Source organism: Asterias amurensis, chromosome 9 (genome assembly GCF_032118995.1).
Source record: "Asterias amurensis chromosome 9, ASM3211899v1".
In the NCBI taxonomy this organism is placed as follows: Eukaryota; Metazoa; Echinodermata; class Asteroidea; order Forcipulatida; family Asteriidae; genus Asterias; species Asterias amurensis.
Window position 1 is genome coordinate 5,161,365 of NC_092656.1, and position 22,217 is coordinate 5,183,581.

A 22,217-nucleotide genomic window follows, 5' to 3' on the forward strand; every position below is an offset into this window, starting at 1 on the left:
TTTCTACAGGTCTTTTTTTTTAATCCCAAAAAGTAGTGAAGTACAATAAAAATATGCTTACCAGCATACTGTCACCAGCTTAAAGCCATTGGACCCTTTCGGTACAGAAAAAAAAAAAAAAAGTTCACAGATTTAAAAATAATTTACAGGGTTTACAGAAGGTAAAGGTGAAAGACTTCTCTTGAAATATTAGTCCATGAAATGCTTTACTTTTTGAGAAAACAGTAAAACAATATAAATTCTCGTTAGCGAGAATTACGGATTTATTTTAAACACACGGCGAAACGTACGAAAACAGGAGTGGGTTTTCCCGTTATTTTCTCCCGACTCCGATGACCGATTGAGCCTAAATTTTCACAGGTTTGTTGTTTTATATATAAGTTGTGATACACAAAGTGTGGGACTTGGACAATACTGTTTACCGCAAGTGTATAATGGCTTTAAACAAGTTTTTACATGTGCCATCTAGCCCGTGCCTGGTATCCTGTTCATTGTTTGGCAGAGTTTTTCAAGCAATATTTTCTGCTGAAGAAGTTTTAAGAAATAAGCCTCAATCTTGACTACTTAAAAATGCCCCCCAAAAAGAATTTAAAAATGCAAAGGCAGGCTAAGCCACAGAATAGCAACAACAGCACTCCTGTTCAACAATTAAACAAACAAGACGTGACTCACTAGATGGAAATTTAGTGATTTTTTTTTTTTGGGGGGGGGGGGGGGGGTTGTCGCCTGGAAGTAACGATGTAGCAAGTTGTCCCAAGCCTTGTTAGCATGACAATAACATGCAGGGATGATTTCCCATGGTGGCTCTACCCAGCGAAAACCATTAGTAGTTGACTGTCGATACACGCACAAAAGCTTGGGGGCACTCTCTACCGATCTTATACCCATTTCTCTTCTCTCTTCTTCTTTTCTCACTTTGCTGTGTTGCCGCTTTTTTTCTTTCTCGAGGACGGTCTCTCGTCTTGGGAGTTTGAGGATGTTGTCGGGTTTAGAATCGTCTTCCTGTTTGACGATAACTCCGCGCAAGATGGACCCTCCACTTAACCCTTCAGAATAATTACAACTATTTAAAGAGAGATTGTGCAACATTTTTGACTTGTGAATCAACAGTTTTGGACAAAATTATATTAACGTTTTTGCTTCCAGCAGTTCGCATAATGTGGTGTATTGTTTTGTCGCACAATTCCCTGTGCACATAAGGTGGTAATTGCGTTTTGGACATCTGAGACCTGTCCGTCATGCGCTGCGGCTTCTGCCATTAAGCACAGGGCTGCGTTATAAATGAATACCAAATACAATTTTGACTTTCATAGATTCTTGATGAGCTCAGGTCTGGGAAAACAAACGTCAAATGTGAATTTTAAGACCTGTTTTTGAATGCCACTCACTGAAGATTATATTCCCCCATAATAAGATAAAATAAAATAAGTCATGGAAGATTCGACGATGGAGCGAATAAATGCATTATGGATGGCTTTTAAAAAATTATGTGTGTTTTTCTGGGAATAGAAAGTACTTTCCTTTTCACAACTGTTTTTGTAGGGGATTTATTCCTTGAGTATTTGTTGAAGCTGAAACTAGATACTCTTGTGTTTTTTCTCTCTTTATATTCGGACCAGGTAGTTTCAGTTACTTTTTGTTGAATTTGGGGTTTACTTTTGCACATTCTTTTTCAAGGTGCTGTGGCGCAATATGCAGCCAATTATAACCGTTAACACTGTTAGGATGTGGGGCTTAAGAAGAGCTGCCAATTCTCCCTGCTTCTGCAGAAAGTTCCCTGAAATAAACCCATCTTTCCATGTTCTGATGAATAAAATTTGACAATCTCCCCTATTACGTTGAATGTAACTCTAAATATCTCCCTGATTTTTGTACATTACCTCGCTAATTGCAAGACGAAAATATTGGCAGGGTATACTTTATGTTTGGTGCTGGGGTTTTTTTAGGGGGGGGGGGCTCAAAAGTGGTGTCAGTAGTGAAACTAGACAAATGCAATGAGCTGGAATAATTGCGAGAGTATAATTGAATTGTGTTCATGTCACAATCACTAGCCAAGGACATTGAGCGTTACGTTGATGTCAATATAATAAAGCAGCTGGACCCAATTTCATTAGAGCTGCTTAAGCACAAACTTTAGGAGCAAAACAAAATTAAGCTTAGCAGAATAATGTTACCAGCCAAAATACCATGTCACGTGTACAATTTTCGACTGCTATCCTGCTCATTATTCCTGAAGAGATATTTTTTAAAGCAGATTGTCTGCTTATAAAAGCAGTTCCATGAATGGTGGCCCTTATCTTTGTACAGGTGCTAGGGAGAAAAGCAGTTTTATTTCTATGAAGAATTCTTTGGCTTCAGTCAGGGCCCAATTACATCAAATCTGTTAGTGCAAAAAAACTTGCTAAGCACAGAAACATATTTGCTTCAAGCAAAAATAGTTTACTAGCCAGAATATCATACCAGAATATCACCATTGCTGCGGATGCAGTAAAGCTGTACATGGACTACTGTAAAAATAAAAAATTACACAGCGACATACATGTACTGTACATGTCCTAATTTTGTATTTCTCTCCACCCTAGAAACTGACAGCAAACCACTTTTTTTTTTCCCGTAATTCTTTTCTGAGAAACCAATATAGAAAGAACCCTTAGTCTGCATTCTGTTTTCTTTTGGAAACGTCTGTTGGGGCGTGGAGAATCCATAGATAAAGATCAGAGATGAAAGAAGAGGAAGGAAAAAAAAGAAAAAAAAAGAAGCAAAACGACAAACACAAAGCGTGCGTTATGTATCAAATGTGGCGAGGCCGTTTCTGCATGCATGAACCTATACAGTGATCAGACGACGTCGTTCCTGCCTAAAGGTTAAACGAGACACACGGAGACGGAGTCGGCCTCTCCCAGGATATTATTAAGAAATCGTCAGCTTAAAAAAAAAAAGGGAGGCATGCATGCCCGAACAACAAAAAACGGCTGGGTTCAACGTTGTATCTATCCCGCACACAGTCAGACAGTCACACGCTTTGCACAGCATTGGCCTTTGTGTGGAATCACAAAGCCAACGGCATCTTGCCATTTTATAGAGGAAGCCTCTAGCGTGGCCTGCATTGTTTGTGTTCAGATCTCTCCACTGTTAAGTGCTGTGCCTTGTGGTCTGCAGTCAACCACATGCTGTTTCTAAAATAAAATTAAAGTATTTTTGATCTGTGTGTGGGTTTCTTTCTTCGTGTAAACCCACCAAAGCTTTCTTGTTTCATCAAAACAAAGATGGATATCATTAATGTTGTTGAAATAAAGCCAAATCATCCTGTGTATGTAAATCAATTGAAGCTAAATTCCCAAGATAATACTCCAAATATTTAATAAAAAGAACACAGCTGGGTGCACCTTTAGAAGTATTCTATGTATGGATGAATTTTTCAGCTGCGAAAATAATCCACTGCAAGATCCTCAATGATATGACAAAAGGGTCACTACTTTCCAAGCTCCTTCACTCTCCACTACTCCACATAAAGTAGATTTCTCATCAGTCATTATCTATAATAAAAAAAAAAGTGGAAATAAATCAATTAAATAAGCAAACAAACAAGTTGCTTTCCCTAACTTTGAAATAGTGGTTTTAATGAAATTAGAGATATTCATTTGTGGTTTTGTTGTTTCTGTTTTTGTTTATGCAGAATGCTGGAGGTGTCATCGGCAAGGGTGGTGAGACCATAAAGAGGCTCCGTGTTGAGGTTAGTACCAGGCGATTTTACAATTGCCTTTTTATTTTTGGATGGGGAAAGAAGGGGGGGGTGTGTTAGTTCCAATGGCTGAATCCCACTTTCTGATAAAAGGAAATTGCCGTAAAAACCTTTGTACATTTGTTCCGACCCACATTAACCATTGAGCCAAAGGGGAAGGTCCTTGTGTCCACTTTGGGAAAACCTGTAAGCAATTTGGTCAGCAGTTTACAGACGAAAAATCAGAGAGCCTTCCGTGGAGCTAAGTATGGAATACTTTCAGTGGTTAGAATTGCATTTTAGCTCCGATGTGCATGGTATGATCGTCGGAGCTTCCTGATTTTGCGGAAAGTTCTTTGAAACTAAACCAATCTTTCCAGAATTCCAATAAACAAACTGGGAAATCTCGCCCTGATTACGGTAACTTTGTCCGCTATCATGTTAAATGCAATTCTAACTGACTCCCTGATTGTTGTGCACAATCTCCCTGATTGCAAGAGGCAAATGTTGGCAGCTCTAGATAGTGTTGTAGTACTCTCTGTCCAACTTGACTGTTCAATCAGGGGGACAGATCTTTGATTGCGTAACAAGGAATTCTAGCATGCCTAGGAATAGATTGAACCAAAAAGTAATCCGTAGTTATGCACATTAAAAGTTAAATTCACATTTGTACCTTGCAAAAGTAGTTGACAATTTTTGTGAGTTACCTTGATGACCTGGTATATAATATATATCAATGAATTTCAAAGGAGATGAAGAAAGAAAAAAAACTTTTAAAAAACAAATCTACTCTTGTAAAAATGTGCTTCTTTGATTAACGGGTTCCCATGCCCATTTCCCATGATGCCCTTCTCTCTTCTCCCCCCTTCACGCTGGCCACACATGACCGCCACTGACTGCCCCGATTCTCCGGCCCTGATTTTGATCGATGGCCTCTCTCTGGGTTGTGCGATCGCTGCGTCCGATTTCTGCCCACTTTGTCCCCGGTCCGGCCCCTCGAATCACATGGATATCCCGACTACTCATCAACCACCAACCAACCAACCAACACCACGGCCCGCCTGAACCCCATGTTGTCCGTATCCACGTGGTCCAACTTCCACTGTTCCAGTACAGTGCCAATGTAGGCGTGCCCGATTGCCATGGGCCCGAGCGGTATGTCCAACCCTGAGTACTTTAATATTAAAGTGCTCTCCCCAATTCTTCACCATAATGTATGTGGTGTTTTTTTGCTTTTTTGTTTTTGTTTAATCAAATCTTTAAACAAAATATGCATTAGGCCTTCTTTTTTTATGTTATATGGAAAAGAAGGATGGGAGAAATACGATAACTTGGGTTTGATTTCCATTTGTTGAGTGTGTGAGAATTTGAGATTTAACTGACGTAAGAGGGGTGCAAGGGGCACAGAACATTTGAGCTAAATTTAGGCACTTCTGTGCGTCAAGGACAGCGATAAAAAAAACAAAAAACAAGATTGTTCAAAGTACTTGGTGTGAAGCCGGAGATGTGAGACTGGATTAAAGGCAGCGATTTCCCTCTCGCTGTGTTTTTCTATCTGTTCGAAGGAAGGATGTCGTTTCGTATGGTGCGTGTGTGTGTTTCGTGTGTTTGTAGAAGATTTTGTTTCTTCTTTTTTTTGGTTTGGAGGGCTTTTCAGTTTAACTGGAGAAGGCTTCTTATCATTTCATGCTTTCTTTTTACAATAACATGTTTTTGCACTCAAATCGCCATTACTAAAGAATTATATTACACGTTTAAACCAAGTCGGGTACTGTTGCTATCTTTTCTTACATGTTTTTCTTCCTTCTTTTATTGGGGTGGGGCGAGGGGGTTGTGTTTGACAAGTTCCATGGTCTTTATCCACAAGGGTCCTAGTTAATAAAGATGATAATCAGAAAATGTGCCTTGATTTCCTAAAGCTCAGGTCTTGGAGGTTACCAAGACACTAAGCACACATTTTGACTAGTGAACTGAGTCTACTAAGCCATATTTTGTTGTGCTTAGCAAGTCTTTGCTTGCAGTGGCTTTATAAGGGGCCTCCTCTTTTTCTTAGAGCCATTTTCAGTATTGCAAACCCATCTGGCTGTTCATCATACTTAATTATCCATCTATGAACAAAACTATTGATAAAACTTTGCAGATGTTTTATCATCTGCGACCATTTTCATCGAGCTGTTTCGCAGTAAGCTAAGCACAAGAAAACTATGCTTACTTAAATGATGTAACCAGTCAAAATACCATGTAGCCTGTACCATTTTGTGACTGGTACCCTGCCCATTTCTGCTAAACAGGAAATTGTTCAATATATCTACTTGGGCAGCTCTATGAAATTGGACCCAGTTTTCTGATTCTTGTGCAAAGGGGCGGGGATTAAATCAGTGGAGAAAAAAACATTGTAGTTGTTTATTGTTTACATAAGTGTTTGTTTGTGTTGTTTTGAGGTTTCTGTGGAGTATTTTACTTATACCTACACATGTATGTAGATGGAAGTTCTTTTCTCCATTTTGTCAACCTGTTCCATATTGCAAAATTTAATAAACCAGAGGTTTAATGACCCCCAAATAAAAATTGTAAAAAGGTTTTTCCATGGTTGTACATTGAATGTTTTTTTGGCCCTAAAATTTAGATTTTGTCTTAATTGCTTGCTCCGAGTTTATTTCTCTGATTTGCAAGACAAAATTATCAAGCAAAAATGCTGTTCATGCTTTCTGACCCGAAGCAAATTTTAATCAAACCACTAATTCAAAGTAAATTTCTCAAAAAGAAATCAGTTTTGGTTCAGCTCCTTTCATTTCGTCCTTGTTTGTTTATTTTATTTGTGTTTGTTTCTTGTTCCTTGTTTTTTTTTGCACAATTCATTACTGAGTGTAGAAAAACCTTGAATGACTGTCTTGCTTATCAACATCTGCAGGGACATGTGTACACGTTTAATCTTGGTGTCTGTCTCTAACTTCACCATTAATAATAAAATCAATTTCATATGTGTGTATCTCACTCATTTCTTTCCTGACCCGCCTCTTGTTTCCAACCATCAAATCTAAAACAAGCATACGTACGTAGATGAGACTTAGGTAGAGGTTCAAGCCTTCTTCTTAGATTAGGGGCATTACCTTTTCTGGCCAAGATGGTTGCCTGTGCTGTGTTTCTTAAAATGTGTACACAAGCTCTTTGTTTGTTTTTGTTTTGTTAACGCAGAAAAAAGCAGTTTATTTCACTTTGCCTTTAATTGATGCACGAATCAATGTGCAGAGCAAATTGATAAAACTTAAAACAGGGTTTTCTATGAATGCAGTTTTCCTCTGCTAGTATCTGCTCAAATTTAGTTCCCCCCGGCCATGTACATGTACAGGCAACATTTGTAGAACTGCTATTTCATACTGCTATTTACAGAAATAGAAAAAACTTGGGAAGAATAAACTAGAAACAGGGTGTCGTGACTGTTACATAATAATACTGCTAGGGACTTACGTATGCTTTTCTTTGTTGTTTTCCCTCCTTGGTGCGCCGTGTAGCATTTTGACCATCAAGTCAGAAATGGACAACGTCATCGCCTGCTTGATGGAGTGTATCCCTCTGATCTCTGAGGTAAGAAAGTCAAACTTTTGTCGTCTTTATTCTTGTCAGGTTTTTCTTCAGGCGTACAGTTTTTAAGACACTCTCAAATAATCTTCTGTTGTTTTCTCAAATTGTTCCACTATAGAGCTGTAGAAGCACAAAAAGTAGCCCAGCACAACATAATTATGCTAAACGGAATGTGGTTACCAGCCAAAACACCATGTCACGTGTACCATCTCTGACTGGTAGTCTGCTTATTTTTGCAGCTCTATTGAATTGGGTCATGTTGTAAGAACGTTGCCATCTTACTTTCCATTTATCGATGCCGTGTTTGTTTTTGTGTTTGTGTTTGCAGCCGGATTCTGGAGTTCGTCTTATAGTACATCAGAGTCATGCTGGAGCCATCATCGGACGTGCTGGATACAAGATCAAAGACCTCCGTCAGGTAATTCTTTTGCTGTAGCCTCAAAAATTTCTGTACATGTGAATTTCTAAAAGTCATTATACTCTCCATTTTTTAAGCTTGTGTAATTTTTGTGGTGATTCTTTTTATTCAAATAAAATTTGAGGCGGAAAAAAACATATACTATACTACAAAGGCATTTATAAAGTGCTCTTACAAAAAATGTATCACAGTGCTTTACACAGAAAGAAAAATAGCAAAAACAAGATAAACATACAACAAGATTAAGAGTCATATAAATAGGTTTTGAGAGCTTTTCTGAAGGCTGCTAATGAACTGTGCATACATTATATTGCAGTGTTGGAAAGTCAGGTTACCACAGTGGATAAGGTTTCTTAATAAGGGTGTACATGTACGTAGCCAGCTATCCGGTCAAAATTTGACCCCCCTCTGGCAATTGAACAAAATGAAAATGAAGACAGAAATGAGAAAGAAGAAGAAAGACAAAATAAGCTGTCAAAATGTTATTTTCCTCTTAATGAAGTCTCCCGCATATCGAGTGCAGCTCCCATTCAACCCCAATGATAAATCAGACTTTTTCTAATATCTCAGGTTTTGTATTTTTTTTTGTAAATGGGGCATGACATCCGCAATACCTGCAGGCGACATATCTATCATTTGATAATGCTCTTCGTATTTGATATCGCCCAAGCGTAATCCGATCGGACTTCCTGTTTTTTTTCTTCTTCTTTTTTCCCCCATATATAAAAGAAGGACGGGCGGAGAAGAGGCAGTTGCCCTAGAATTGAGTTTTCGTTTTTAAGGGTTTGTTTCTTGTTGGGTTTCTGTGTGCGTTAAATTTAAGTGACAACCCACCACCTGTCTGTCTTGTGAACAGCTGTTATCGAATAAATAGGGTCTCATCATATTTTTTTTTTTTTTTTACCGGATGCGTAGATGGGTGAGGAATGTTGCCGTGCCCGCATTGATTCCTCTTGTCTTGTCACCCCTCTCTCCCTCTCCACCCTCCACCCTGCCGTCAATGCTGGGCTTGTAATTGTATCTCAGATGGACACCTGCGTTGGGAGGGTGCCCAGGTGTTAACTTGTAATGATATGAAAAATATTGATTACGCCCGGGGGGAAGGAAAATTACAGTGTTGGGGGGGGGGGGGGGGGGGGTAAGTCGGGGATGACGGTATGAGATATACAAGTGAAGGTTGGCGGACCATGTTGTCTTTGCAAATCAATGTGGATGTTACATGAACAAGCAGAGAGAGACCTTCAGGAGTCTCCGAAGGCTCCAGCCGGCTCATCTCCCCAATCATTTGCCATGCAGGAGTTATCATGAGAGCTACATGTACTAGTGCTAAGCAGCTCCCGGGAACAATACAGTGTGTCAGAATTCTCATCCTCTGGTTATATGAAGTGTAGCACCGGACTATTTTTTGTTTACCCTCCTACCTTGGTTCGGTTTACATGATGGTTACTCAAGGAGTAAATCAAGATGGCAAGGTCTCTTTAGCCCGGTTCATACTTCCTGCGAATGCGAAGCGAATTTTGGTGACGCAATTATCGGTACATGCTCCCCTTGCAATTGTGACGCAAGAAAGTTTGCTTGCACTCTCCCCTTGCAATAGTGACGCAAGAAAATTTGCTTTGCATAAAGCATTTGCAAGAAGTATGAACTGGGCTTTAGTCTGTACTTCAACCAGCAGTATTTATTTATCTTAGTATTTCAAAACAATTGTGTTGATCTACTCCCTCCTATGCAGAAAACCACAGCCAACATTAAGGTGTACACAGAGCTCTGCCCCAACTCTAGCGATCGTATCGTCCAGGTCAACGGGAGCCCTGATGTCATCTCCAATGCTGTCAGATCCATCCTGGAGCTGATTGATGAGGTGAGTTGAGAGAGACGTCTCAAACCCTAGATCTAGAGAAACTTTTTGGTGTTGAAGAACTTTCAGGAAGATTTTTCCACCTTTTTTCCCAAGTCTGAAACCCTCTGAACTAATGGATTTCTAGATTCTGCAGGCTCTAGACCAACATTCAAGAACATTTTTCCCAATTCTAAAACCCCGACTAGTAGATCTCAGAAAATACAGTAAAATTTTGTGAATTTCCAAAACTCTTTTTTCAATTAAGCAGCCAACTTTCTTTTCTTTTTTTTTCTTTTTTTTTTAATACATATTAGTTCCTACAAAAAAATAAAACAGAAAATACATACAAAATACAAAAAAACAAAACAAGAAAGACCCCAAAAAGTCCCTGACAATGAAAAACTCCAGTACTCCACAATCAAGTACGATTCAACAACTTAAGTTCCACCGAATTTGTGCTCTTGCAGGTTCCGATAAAAGGCCTCTCCCAGAAGTACGACCCCTTCTGTTTCGATGAGTTTATCAGTCACATGTACGGTGGCTTCACCTACGAGAATAGATTCGAGGGCAACCGTGGAGGTCCCCGGCGTGGAGGCGGTGGTGGGGGCGGATTCCGTCAAGGCGGGGGCGGCCGAGGAGGAGGAGGTAGAGGCGGAGGAGAAAGCGGCGGGATGAGGGACAACTTCGGACAGAGAGGCAACAGAGACTTTGGTCGCGGTGGTGGCGGCGGTGGTGGTGGTGGGGGCGGTGGCTTCTACCAGGACGAAGGAGGCTTCGGCAATAGGCGAGGTGGTGGAGGAGGAGGCTTTGGAGGGAACAGAGTCAGAGGCGGCGATCGGGGAAACAGAGGAGGTGGTGGTGGCGGTGGACGTCGTAACTTCGGGTGAGAGTCCACACTTTTTCTCTTCGATAGCCGAGGGTCCAGCGCACTGTGCAAAGTAGCAGACCCAAAGTCATATACCTGCTTAGCGGATCAATTTTGCTTAGAATGAGTGACTTCAATAGATGGAAATTTATGTTAATTTTGGTTTTACCCATATACACTGATGTGTGTTAGCACTTTACACTCCCAAGTTCATGAAAAACAAAAATCACAGGCCTTTTCTCAGTGGGATTCAACCCATAGAAAAATGTTACTGGTTAATTCTTACTGCTTAGCTCAGTATTAATCACAGTGAGAAGTGTTTGTGACTCCACAATTTGTTGAGCAATTATGATTGATTTGCACTTAAGATCAATCCCCTAATCCTGTCAACCCCTAGAATTCACCATAATTGTAGAATAATGAATACTAAAGTAATATGATTATTTCATTTGGGTTTTTTGTATTTATTTTATATTTCAGTGAAGACAGCTTTGGGTATACCGGTGGATTCTCACAGACTCAGCAAGCAGAGGTGAGTAAACAAATCGTTCCTTTTGGGACGCTGTGAGGATTTGATAAAACTACATTCTCATTTTGCGTTTTCCTTGACTCGAACTCCTAAGCTATTTGTATCATGGAACGGAACCACACATGGTTCTACTGCAAAAACCTTGTCTTAAGATGAATCTTATTGCTCTTTGAAATCCAGCCATTTCGTTTCACCAACCTCGTCTTATCTTAAGACACACCTTAACTCCTGGACAATGAAACAAAGAGGTAGTCTTCCTTAGTCCGAAAAGACTGCTTTTCTGACCTTGGTGAAACTGCCAACAGGCTAAGGATTGATTTCAAACGAATAATTGTTTTCTTCTTGTCTTCTTCTTCACAGCCTAACAGCCACCAGGGCGGTCATTTTGATGGTAAGTAAAGGGGAACTTTTAAGTAAATAACTGTTGAACCTCACTTTACAAAAACAATCTCGCTGTATGTGTGGTAAAGCTTATTGGAATAGCCTGCATATGGATTTGAGGCAAACTCAAAGAGTTGCAACTTTTTCTGAAAACCTTTTTAACATTTTCTTTGACACCCCATGTTTAATAAATGTACCCATAAGCCTATTTTCATATGTATTGCTTCATTGTATATTTGAGTTTTGGCTGTACGTGAATGTGAATATGGCATTTTTTGTCAGTTATCTATGTAGCAAAGTTTTGTCCCTTAACAAAACAATTAAATTGGTTTCTTTCTCTTAAATGTGAACAAAATAAATGGTTAAAAATCCTTTTAAAAATGAATTGTTACAATATGCAGGGTTGATTCAAACTGTTTTAATTTTTAATTTTCAAAATACAGATTATATTCATGTTTTTATTATATATTTTTTTTTCCAGGGCCAGGAGGTCATGACTCTGGTGAAATCACCACAAGCCAAGTGACAATTCCTAAAGATGTAAGTATGGCACTTATAACCATAATACGTCAAAGCTCCACTCTCTGACACTGCAGACATAGGGCTCTGACTAATTTAATGTTATCCGATTAAGTCAAGTTTTTTTTACACCTTTTTCATGTCTTTGTCAGTGTACCTCATCCATCATTGAATGGCTTTCCCTTCTTTATTTAGTGACATCGTCGGGCAATTCATTCACTTTAAAACGAACACCAGATAAGTAGATTCCACAGAGAGAATCTGTGGCCTGATCCCGTGTTTTTGTTCTCCAACAAGTAACCGGTAATCGCCGTCCACCTGCCCCTCAAAGACCAGGTGCTTCAGCAGAGCCACTGTTTGTCAAGAGATAAAAAATGGAGAAGAAGAGGGGACAAAACACGTCGTAATTAATATCCGACTTGCCCGCCGATTGTGCTTTGGATGCGTTTTTTCTTGTTCCAATTTGCCTGCTAGGGCTATTGATGTAACGCGGCACCGAAAGTAATTTACTTATTATAGGGAGAGAAAATAAGGTCGTGTTGGTAACTCTCTTTCGATTGCAGTTCTTGATCGAATAAAAAAAAAAAAAACACGATACAGGCTTATCTGTGTCCGAGGTTGTACGTTTATCTGTTAACTGATTGTGTTATAATGTAGTCGGATGTAAATCATTATCGGAGTAGTGACATGATTGCGACTATCTAGGCATTATCCAGTTCAACTAATTGAACTGTAAATCTGTTAATGTTGATAGAAGCTGATCTTATAGTACAGAACTGATAAGTTTGCTTGATGTCTTGAGACAATTTACAACCGTCTGCTTTTTTATGGTTACTATAAATTGTTATGTCTGTGAAGACCTTGTATTTCAGCTTTTGCTTCTTCTTATCTTGAACCCTTTAGAGAGTATTATTTATCTGTTTAATCATCACCACTATGCACCACATGTATTTCATGTTAATACCTTATTGTAGGCTTACAAATAGCCTCATTTTTATACTACCATTTTACAATTATGTTTGTGAGTGAGATACTGACTTAGGTGAAACAGGCATAATATTCCTCCTCTTTTAGTCAGATTTTCTATTCTTTGGGGCCGTTAGAAAAATCAGAACACCATGTGTACATAAAGGTATCGCTTAAATGGTCCTACTTTTTTTCCAAGTTCCAAATAACATGCTGGTGAAAGTCCAAAAAGGCCAGACTGACAATTTCCTTCATGTTTGAAGTGGTAAAATGTTTGATGTTTGATGTTCACACTTTCCCGTCTCGTTTGACGCTCTCTCTCTGTTTAATCATCACCATATGTTATTTCATGTTAATACCTTAGTACAGGATTACAAATAATCTAATTTGTTTAGTACTATTTCCAATTATGTTTGTCGATCAAGGAGAGTGGTACTGGCCTAGGCGAAAGTCCAAAAAGGCAGAGTGAACAATATCCTACACGTCTGAAGTTGTGAAATGTTTGATGTTGACGTTTTCCCCGTCTCTTGTTTCCGCAGCTGGCTGGTTCCATCATCGGTACTGGTGGGGAGAGAATCCGCACCATCCGTAACAACTCTGAGGCAAAGATCAAGATCGAGGAAGAAGTGGAAGGGAGCAAGGATCGTATCATCACCATCACTGGCACCTACGAGCAGATCGAGAACGCACAGTTCATGCTTCAAAACAGGTTGGTTAACAAACAACAAAATAAAACGCCAAATCAGCTTCGGTTTTGGGCCCAGTTTTATAGAGCCGCTTAAGCAGAAATTACTGCTTACAAGTGTCTGCTTGGCGAAAACAAGCAGGGAACCAGCCACAAACTGTGCACATAAGACGATACTTAAGCTGGTAACCCTTTTCAGTAAACAAAAATTGTATGATTTAGTAAATTGTGCAAGCATCAATTTTTCTTCCCGAAAAAAAGGGGGATCACCAGCCAAAATACCACATTATGTGCACAGATTGCGACTGGTCTCCTGCTTATTTTTTGCTAAGCAGCTAAGCAGAAATTTTTTGCGCAGTATTTTCTGCTTGAGCAGCTCTGAAAACTTGTGCCCTAGTGGAGTGTTGGGAATAGTATGAAAGATTTTTTGCCGAAGCTGTTAATACGAACACCACCTTCGATAAGTCACCTGGTCATGTCTGCTGCCACCTAGAGGTTCTCCCGTTGTGGGATGCGTCTTCTCGTCATGGACTCTCTGAAGCTGCTTCTGCTCGCCACCCCATGGAAGACTAGTGATTTTGTTGTTGTAACGAAAGGAAACATAAAATCACTGTCTGCCATTGGGGTGACTGGTCATTCACAACATTCTCAAACGGCTGGGCGGACTCCTCAAAGCTCAAAAGGATGAAGTTTTAATCAGGCACCTCTGCATTTTTTTATGAATTCAGGATTTCTTATTTAAAAACCTCTTTAAGCCTTTGAATATTCTTGTTGAAAGAAAAGTCACCCAAGAGAGAAACATATAGTTCACTTTCCCTGACAAAGTTCTTTATTTCCATCTTAACACGATCTTAATTTCTATACAGAGACAATTTTGTGGTTCATATATCATTTTCTGATATTTGTAGAGGTTCCCTTTTATGATTAAAAATTTCAGCCATTATCTACTGTCATGACAGCCTTTTCAAAGAACAAGTGACCAATAAAGATTTATGAGTGTAATGAAGAAAGTATTTTTGTTCTTTGAAAACTGGAATGTTCCATTCAAGGAGGCAAAGCCGAGTTGTATGGAACATTCCATCTTTCAAAGAATTAAAAATGTTCTTTCCATTGCAGGAATGCAAAACATTCATTATTTGTTTGATATACCATCCAAGTGGATCTTTTCATTTGGAGGAAAAAACAATCAACGATGGTACAATATTGTATTCTAGCATCCAAAATGAGGGTGTTTTGTACTGCTGTATATAAGGACTTCATGCGCATTGTGTGGTCTAGCATGCAATAGTCAAAAAGGATTTTGATGAAAATGCATTGTTGAAAGTGCCAAAATGCATGGTTTACAACATAGGCCATGTAATGGTTTTATTACATGAATGCTGAGTGACCTACAATCTTCCATAACAAGAACCAACTTGGATGTTAAATTTTGAAGAAGAAAAAAATGTTTAGCACGACTGTGTTTTGTAATGCCTTTTGTTTCTTCTCATCTGTTTTTTTCTGTGCAGTGTAAGGCAGTATTCCGGTCAGCTGTTTTAGGAGTTTCGGCGAGAAATCCACCAAGCTTTCGACGTCACAAGCCGTGACCGTGTTCCCCCTAAAACAGACTCGTTACCGCGTTGAACAAAGCCGCAGTGAACAGTTTTGATTTTTTTTAAAAGCACCCTTAAAGTCTGTCTTGTACATTTTTTCTAAATATATCCAAGATTGCACGTCACCATTTTATGAAAGCAGTTGATTTTGAATTAAAAAAACAAGTTGAAACCTTGTAGTGTAGAATTTTCAGTTTACCATGTCTACCTGGCTAGGAAATCTGAGAAGTGTGATTTTTTCTAGTCAAAAATTTTGAAATGTATCATTTGTGTTTTCCGCTCCTTGATCAACATTCTGCTTTTTATTGGATGAAATTGAATGAATTAAAAACTGAAAAATAATAAGAAACTACAATTTTGGCTTTCTTGTTCTTTCATGGTTAAGATTCCACAATTTTTAAAATGGAACTTTGTCTTCGGCCAATTAAAAAGCCCAGTTTCTACCAGTTAAAAGCAAACAAAGGAGAAAATACATTTGACTTTTTCAAATCTTTATTTTGTAAGAATTTTGTTAGCTTTTAATTAGTTACATTCCCATCTTAGTTGTTCATAAAATCTTGTCTTTAATTTTCCATAAACAGAGAAATTGCTGCACAGAAACAAGCTGGTGGTCACTTGATAGTCACTTAATCAATTTAGTGAATTGACTCTTTATAATTACTTCTTTCAGAAACTTTAAGGATTTAGCCTGCACTGTAGTTCACAATTATTTTTTAAACAGGGCAAAATTTCTTAAAAGCTGGCGAGCATGAGCAGTTTGCTAAGTCTAGAAAAATCTTGCTTATTAGCAGATATGGGTTACCAGCGAGGAAACCATTTCATGTACATTACTTCCGACTCGTGTGGTGCTACTTTATTCTCAGCAAATCTATTGGTTGTTAGCGATATTGTATGCTCACCAGCTTTTATGAAATTGGACCTAGGAGTTGGTACTTCTTTGTGTTACTTTTCGTAAAAGTTGTATTCAATTTAATCAGATTATTTTGGCTATCGGTTCATGGCTTTGGCTCTGGCTAGATCACCGATTTTGCCATTACGTTAATGCAACCATTGTCAGCCATAGCCGAAATCATTCAATTTGCTATAATCTTAAGGTTTTTATTTTAAGTGAATTAAGTCACTGTTTAGTACTCTCTCGTCTTTTATCAACCCAATTTTATGCTATCATTTGTGTATCAGATGCTTCTGATACTTCAAGAACAACTAATTGGGTAAGGTCCGGTTTGTTAAAGGCGAAATTGAGAGACAAAATGTAAATCTTAAAAAGCACAAATTCCCTTCTTGTATATTAATGCCACCATTAAAGTCCAACTTGTAAAATCTACCCTTTTTGTAGTTGCTTTTATTCTTTTAATGATGATATCTAAAAAGGCTAAATGAATGATAGGGAAATGTGTAAATGGTTTGAGAGAATTGCTAAGAATGTGCCACCCGTGATTGATTTTTTTAAGTAAACTGGAATTTTGAATGGAAATAAAACCACTGATGCCTTTTCATGGAAGAGATATGGTTGTGTTGAAGTTATTTCAATATTTTATTCATTATTTACATTGTCAAGTATAATCTCCAGCACTAATGATCTCCATCCCCACCCCTCTAAATAATTTATCTTTCTGATGATCGTAACAACCAGTTTAATGATCAAGTGAAGTCATATTCACACACTCAAAAATAAATTAACATATTTTTAGAGTTTACTATTCATATCGGAAAGTATAAATCATGACCATTTTATACATTATAGGTTGCACAGTTTTAGTAGCCCACAGGGCGAGTTGAGATGTGGTGTTTACAAGCCGTCAGCAATTTTTACTAGCAATTTATCAGGGTATACTGGGCAAGCCCTTTCCTTCATTTCTTGTATTCAAATCTTGCCCTACCCATGAAAAGCCTCATAGCTTCGACGTTTGCCCTTTATCCTCCACTACACCCTTCTCTTTGAGCACTTCAATTTCTTTTTGGCTGTAACCAGCTTCGAGCAACACAGCCGTTGTGTCATTCCCGATGTTGGTCTGTTTGCTGGTCCTTAAAGTAGCAGGTGTTCTTGAGAGTACGGGCGCTGGGCTGGGTTGCGTACTTCCATCCTCCGCCTCAAAGAATGTCCCCACCTTCTTATTGTGTGGATGTTGCGCGGCGCCCTCTGGAGTTAGAACCGGTGTTACACAGGCGTCGGTATCGTCAAACACGCAGCACCACTCCTCTTGAGTTTTACTGGCGAAGATTTTGGTGAAGATTTTCTTTGAGGAAGACCAGTTTTCACGATCCAATTGGGGTGGGAGATCGGAATCTGATAATCCCAAACCTGTGAATAAAAAACAAGAAATGACTCAAAATAAACATGTAAAGTGACTGAAATCACAGAAAGCTTCAAGCTGGAAAAGATTTAAATATTTTAATTTTTAAAAAGACTTCAGGCCTGAGGGTTTTTTCAGGCATCTGAAAGCACACAAATGTATACAACAAGGGTATTTTCTTGCAACTTTGATGACCAAATGAGACTACTGGTCTTTGACATTTTACCAATTGTGTCCCGTGCCTTTAAAATCGACCCTTTTCATGAAAATCTGGTAGTTGCCTTGAATATACAAAACAGTTGGCCTACCTTCAAGCAACTGCTGATAAAACTGAGGTTCCAAGGCTCCTACTGCCATGTACTTCCCATCTGATGTCTTGTAGGTGTCGTAGAAATGTGCCCCGGTATCCAGCAAGTTGGTACCCCGCTCGTTACCAGCTAAACCCAAGTTATGTGTTGCCCATAGAAATGAACTAACATAGGCAGAACCTTGGACCTGTGGACAACAAAGTTTATTAAAAATCATTCTTCACATTACAAGAATCTTCCTTCGTAAACATTCTATACCTGAAGTTCTGGTTTTAAAAATCAAGTTGTCACTTTGAAATCTTCTTTTGTGAAGACTTGTATTAATTTTCATGAGTGCAAAAACCTATCTAATTTTTGCAAAAAAACTGTCTCTCTCAAGAAATAATGTCTCTGCAAAAACGTTGTACCTCGATACATACTTGTTTTGTGTGTACATCCTGGCTATTTTAAATGAGACAAAACATTTTGACATTTTCAAACTCGCCAAAACGGCTGTGGATACATCGTTTTTGCACACAAAATTTGTCCCAATATAATTCTGAAATACTGCTATGTTTAATCAAATTCCCACCTCCTCCCAAAGACTGGCTTTTATTTAATCCACAAAAATTAGTCTGCAAAAATTCATTGAAATTTTTGTTCACCATTCATCAAAAAACAAGACAACCTAACTTGATTAAAAAGAGGATTTTAATGAATTTAATCTTCCAAAAAACTAAAAATTTTAGGTCTTGGGTTTTGAATCATTTTAATTTAATAAAAAACAGGCCTTGAATTACACTGAGGCAATGACCCTTGCTGCCCTCGGTGTGGCCTTGGTGCCCCTTCAAAAGTCTCCCATAGACTGTAAGATTCTCAAATGGAAGTGCCCTATAAAAAAAAGTGCCCTACGTTCCGAGCCCATAAACGTAGATGACTATTCTCCCAATGCAATACACTGCAATTATAAAAATGTTAATGAAATGCTCTCATACATAAATTTGTATTCACATCTACACTCTGAAGTAAGAAGATCCGTACAAAATTGAGCAGAGATCCTCTGAAAAAGATAGATTGGCCTATTGCATGGATCATGAATTCAGCCGTTCGGCCAATTAAAGGATTTGTGACTCGGAGACAACAAAGTCCCACTAATGCATCATGACATTTTCAGAAGCTCAACTCAAGTGAAAGTTAATTGCTTTACGGAACACACAAACACATCAAGCATGATGCAGCAGCATGAGAATTAACTGTCCACTACATCAAGTGAGGTACTGTCAGGGTGTTGGTTTAAATGTTGAACCTTTGACCTCTGTTCATGAAAGAAGCTATCCCATCATACTTTTCAATGAACATCCAGAGGCCTTCAGTCACAAGATGGCAGCAGACACACCTGAACCCTATTTCATAGAACTGCTGGAGCACATTTTAGAATAACCTTGCTCTGGTAAGCAAAATTTGTTTGTGCTTAAAGGCAGTGGACACTATTGGTTATTACTCCAAATAATGATTAGCTTAAAACCTTTCTTGGTGACAAGTAATGGGGAGAGGTTGATAGTATAAAACATTGTGAGAAACGGCTCCTGCTGAAGTGGAGTAGTTTTTGAGAAAGAAGAAATTTTCCACAAATTTGATTTCGAGACCTCAGATTTAATGTAGAACTTGAGGTCTCGAAATCAAACATCTAAACGCACACAACTTCGTGTGACAAGGGTGTTTTTTTCTTTCATTATTATCTCGCAACTTAGATGACCGATTGAGCTCAAATTTTCACAGGTTTGTTATTTTATGCATATGTTGAGATACACCAACTGTGAAGGCTAGTCTTTGACAATTATCAATAGTGTCCAGTGTCTTTAAAGCAGCTCTATGAAAACGGTTTTGTGTTTCTATGAAGTGCTTTACAGTTTGCTGCTACTAAGCAAAATGCCATGTCTCATGTACAACTTGCCTGCTCATTTGTGCATCAGTAAGTTGTTTTAAAGCATTTAATATTTCACATTTTGAGTAGTGCCAAAGGCCCTTTACAAAACCATGGCTTGGGCTACGGCTTAGGACCCATCATTCATTTTTTTTAAGGAGCGCTTCCAGTACAAGGCTTCCAACAGAGGGCCCAATTTCATAAAACTGTTAAGCAGAAAATACTGCTTGACAAAGTTCTCTGCTTAGCAAAAAAGTGTCAAAAAGGGATTTATGGTAAGTCTGCTGCCAAAGTTACATAAAAAGCGTCTACCCCCTCCCTCCCACTGACAGAATACTTACCATATTAGCATCTATAACTTGACCTTTGCCCGATCTAGTTCTCTCCAGCAGAGCAATCAGAACCCCCATGGCACAAGGCATGCCACCCCCAGCAAAGTCCCCCACAATGTTAACAGGTGGAACTGGGCTCTCGCCTTTTCTTCCGAAGTACGACAGGACACCTGAACAAAGTAAATTCAAAGGTTTTCTTTAATTCTTTGACGTCTCGTAAAATAGATGAATTTCTGGAATAAACATGTCAACTTGGATAAAGGTCTCCGATAGGCTAATAAATTGATTTCTAGACCAGCCCTCTTCATGGAGTGCCCCGATTTGCCACACCCATCCATTCTTGCATAAATTAATTTAGTATAATGCATAATGCATTTGGATAAAGGTACCTGATAGGCTGATGTAATTGATGTCATGACCAGCCCTCTTCATGAAGGGCCCTAATTGGCCAAACCCAGTCATTCTTGCATAAATTAATTTAGGGTTTTCTTTGAGTAGTATCTCTGGTCCCAGACCCATTCTTTCCATAACACCTGTAAACAATAATGAAAATTAAGAGAGTGAATTAATCATGTTTTATCGATTTGGTGATTTTTGTCGATGAAGGCAACTTAGAAATATTTGGTTAGTGGCATCTTTCACGGTAGTTTTTTTATTATTTATTTTTTTACAAGTCGCCAGACACACAAGGCCTAACGACCATTTCAAGGTGTGAGCTACAATAATTTTTTCCAGAGGCCATTGTCACCTACTCCTAGGGCTGAAACAGGGTTACCCCTTTTACAGTCCATATGGATGTAGGCTTGGGTATCATTAATCTGAAGCCTGGCTGGTAGAGCAGAAAGCAAGATTTGATATCTTCAATATTAGTCAATCTCGTTAATGCTGATGGGTGTGGGGTGAGGGTGTGGCAGCTCATCATCACCGTCATCGATTGGTGAGTATAAGCCTCTAAGAGGCTGATGCTTCCAAGGATTGTCAGACTGTTGCTCATAAGCAACATTCATTCTGTAATTGGCTGTTCAAAGACCAACTCGACCGTCCAAGGCAACGTGTTCCTTTAAGGATTAGTTTTCCCCCATCACGTCCCCCCCAACACTTTCTTTCTCTCACTAGTACCTGGCCTGTAAGGCTCGATCAAAACATCAGCTGCTAGACTCATTTTCTTAAACACTTTGACTCCCTCTGCGGACTTCAAATTCAAAGTGATGGACTGTTTTCCTCTAGAGAGTTGGTCAGCGACGAATTGACCTACTCGGTCAATACGAGTAACCTTTGCCCCGAAATCGGCCAGGATCATTCCAGCAAATGGAGCGGGGGCTAGCCCGCTTAGCTCTAAGACCCTTATCCCGGCTAACGCCATCGCTGATGATTCAAGCGCGAACTCTGCAAAAAAATGACAATTTTTTGTAAAATTAATAAGTGGCTTGTGTGGAGATGTAGGGCATCAATACTCCTGGATATGAGGTTGTTAACACAGTTCTAACGCTTCATTTTCTGTGCTCAAAAGTAACATTTTCTAGAGATCCAGCTCCCCATTTTGTCCTGTGTTCAGAGCTCTGTCCACGTTAGACCCAGAACAGGGGCGCTGTAGTAGTCCTTTATTCGAAACTTTGATATTATCAGTCAAACTAGCCAAAAATGTCAAAAAAAAGGGGAAAAAAAAGGAATACACTTGAGCGCCCGCCCCAGTTACTTCCACGTAGTACCCAGTGTTGAAGGTCAATAATTTGCACTTTAGTAAACAAACTCCCCTAGCTAGAAATTTTTGTAAAGGAGCATAAACTAATCCATTCAAACAAATCTTTTAATATAAGATATCATATTCATACTATAGTATTTAGATCATGTAGACAGGATTAGTAATAGTAGTAGTTTACTTAAACTTAATTGTTCAATCAATCGCGGTCTCTAAATTATGCCATTATTGAGGATACCATGGACGTCAATGATTTTGACCGCAGTGTCACTGAATCTAGTGGCCAACAACAACAATGGATAACCTTTCACCTTGTCCGGTTCCTTTGTTTACAATTTTCTATCACGTTGTGTACGTGACAGTGTGACAGTTTATGCCCATCATCACCTCTCGATCCCGAACCAAAACTTGGGTACCCTGATTAAAAGTCAAAAACTTTGTTTTAGTGCAATACATCTACAAAATATAACAAAAGTATTTTCTTACTAAGAAAATAAATGGATCATTTTTATGGTAGTTGAATATTTTTTTATGTTTTTTTTTATAAATTTTAATTGTTTTTAGTTGCATTGTTTGTTTGACA

At 38.8% G+C, this 22,217-nt stretch overlaps 2 protein-coding genes across 6 annotated transcripts in view; one reads left to right on the forward strand and one right to left on the reverse strand.

The window, feature by feature from the left end:
• The window catches only part of LOC139941477 (heterogeneous nuclear ribonucleoprotein K-like), a 95,016-nt gene extending 78,417 nt beyond the window's left edge, over positions 1–16,599 (forward strand). The window contains exons 5-15 of the mRNA XM_071937998.1: positions 3,677–3,733; positions 4,833–4,876; positions 7,234–7,306; positions 7,632–7,721; positions 9,454–9,582; positions 10,029–10,444; positions 10,907–10,958; positions 11,316–11,346; positions 11,818–11,876; positions 13,361–13,530; positions 15,015–16,599. Coding sequence (XP_071794099.1) covers positions 3,677–3,733; positions 4,833–4,876; positions 7,234–7,306; positions 7,632–7,721; positions 9,454–9,582; positions 10,029–10,444; positions 10,907–10,958; positions 11,316–11,346; positions 11,818–11,876; positions 13,361–13,530; positions 15,015–15,045 — 1,152 coding nt within the window. The 3' untranslated portion in view covers positions 15,046–16,599. The remainder of the gene's footprint in view (positions 1–3,676; positions 3,734–4,832; positions 4,877–7,233; positions 7,307–7,631; positions 7,722–9,453; positions 9,583–10,028; positions 10,445–10,906; positions 10,959–11,315; positions 11,347–11,817; positions 11,877–13,360; positions 13,531–15,014) is intronic.
• LOC139941479 (alpha-methylacyl-CoA racemase-like) lies at positions 15,749–22,052 on the reverse strand. Of its 5 annotated transcripts, none has more exons than XM_071937999.1 (6): positions 21,946–22,052; positions 21,055–21,321; positions 20,325–20,468; positions 19,945–20,105; positions 17,701–17,887; positions 15,749–17,400 (listed from the first exon to the last, which is right to left on the reverse strand). In XM_071937999.1, exons 2-6 carry the CDS (start codon positions 21,296–21,298, stop codon positions 16,991–16,993), a joined length of 1,146 nt encoding a protein of 381 aa, XP_071794100.1. In that variant the 5' UTR covers positions 21,299–21,321; positions 21,946–22,052; the 3' UTR covers positions 15,749–16,990. The 5 variants fall into 5 exon arrangements, with proteins under 5 accessions (XP_071794100.1, XP_071794103.1, XP_071794102.1 ...); XM_071938002.1 differs by having other exon boundaries at positions 21,939–22,046; XM_071938001.1 differs by having other exon boundaries at positions 21,873–22,016.
• Between the last annotated feature and the right edge of the window lie 165 nt (positions 22,053–22,217).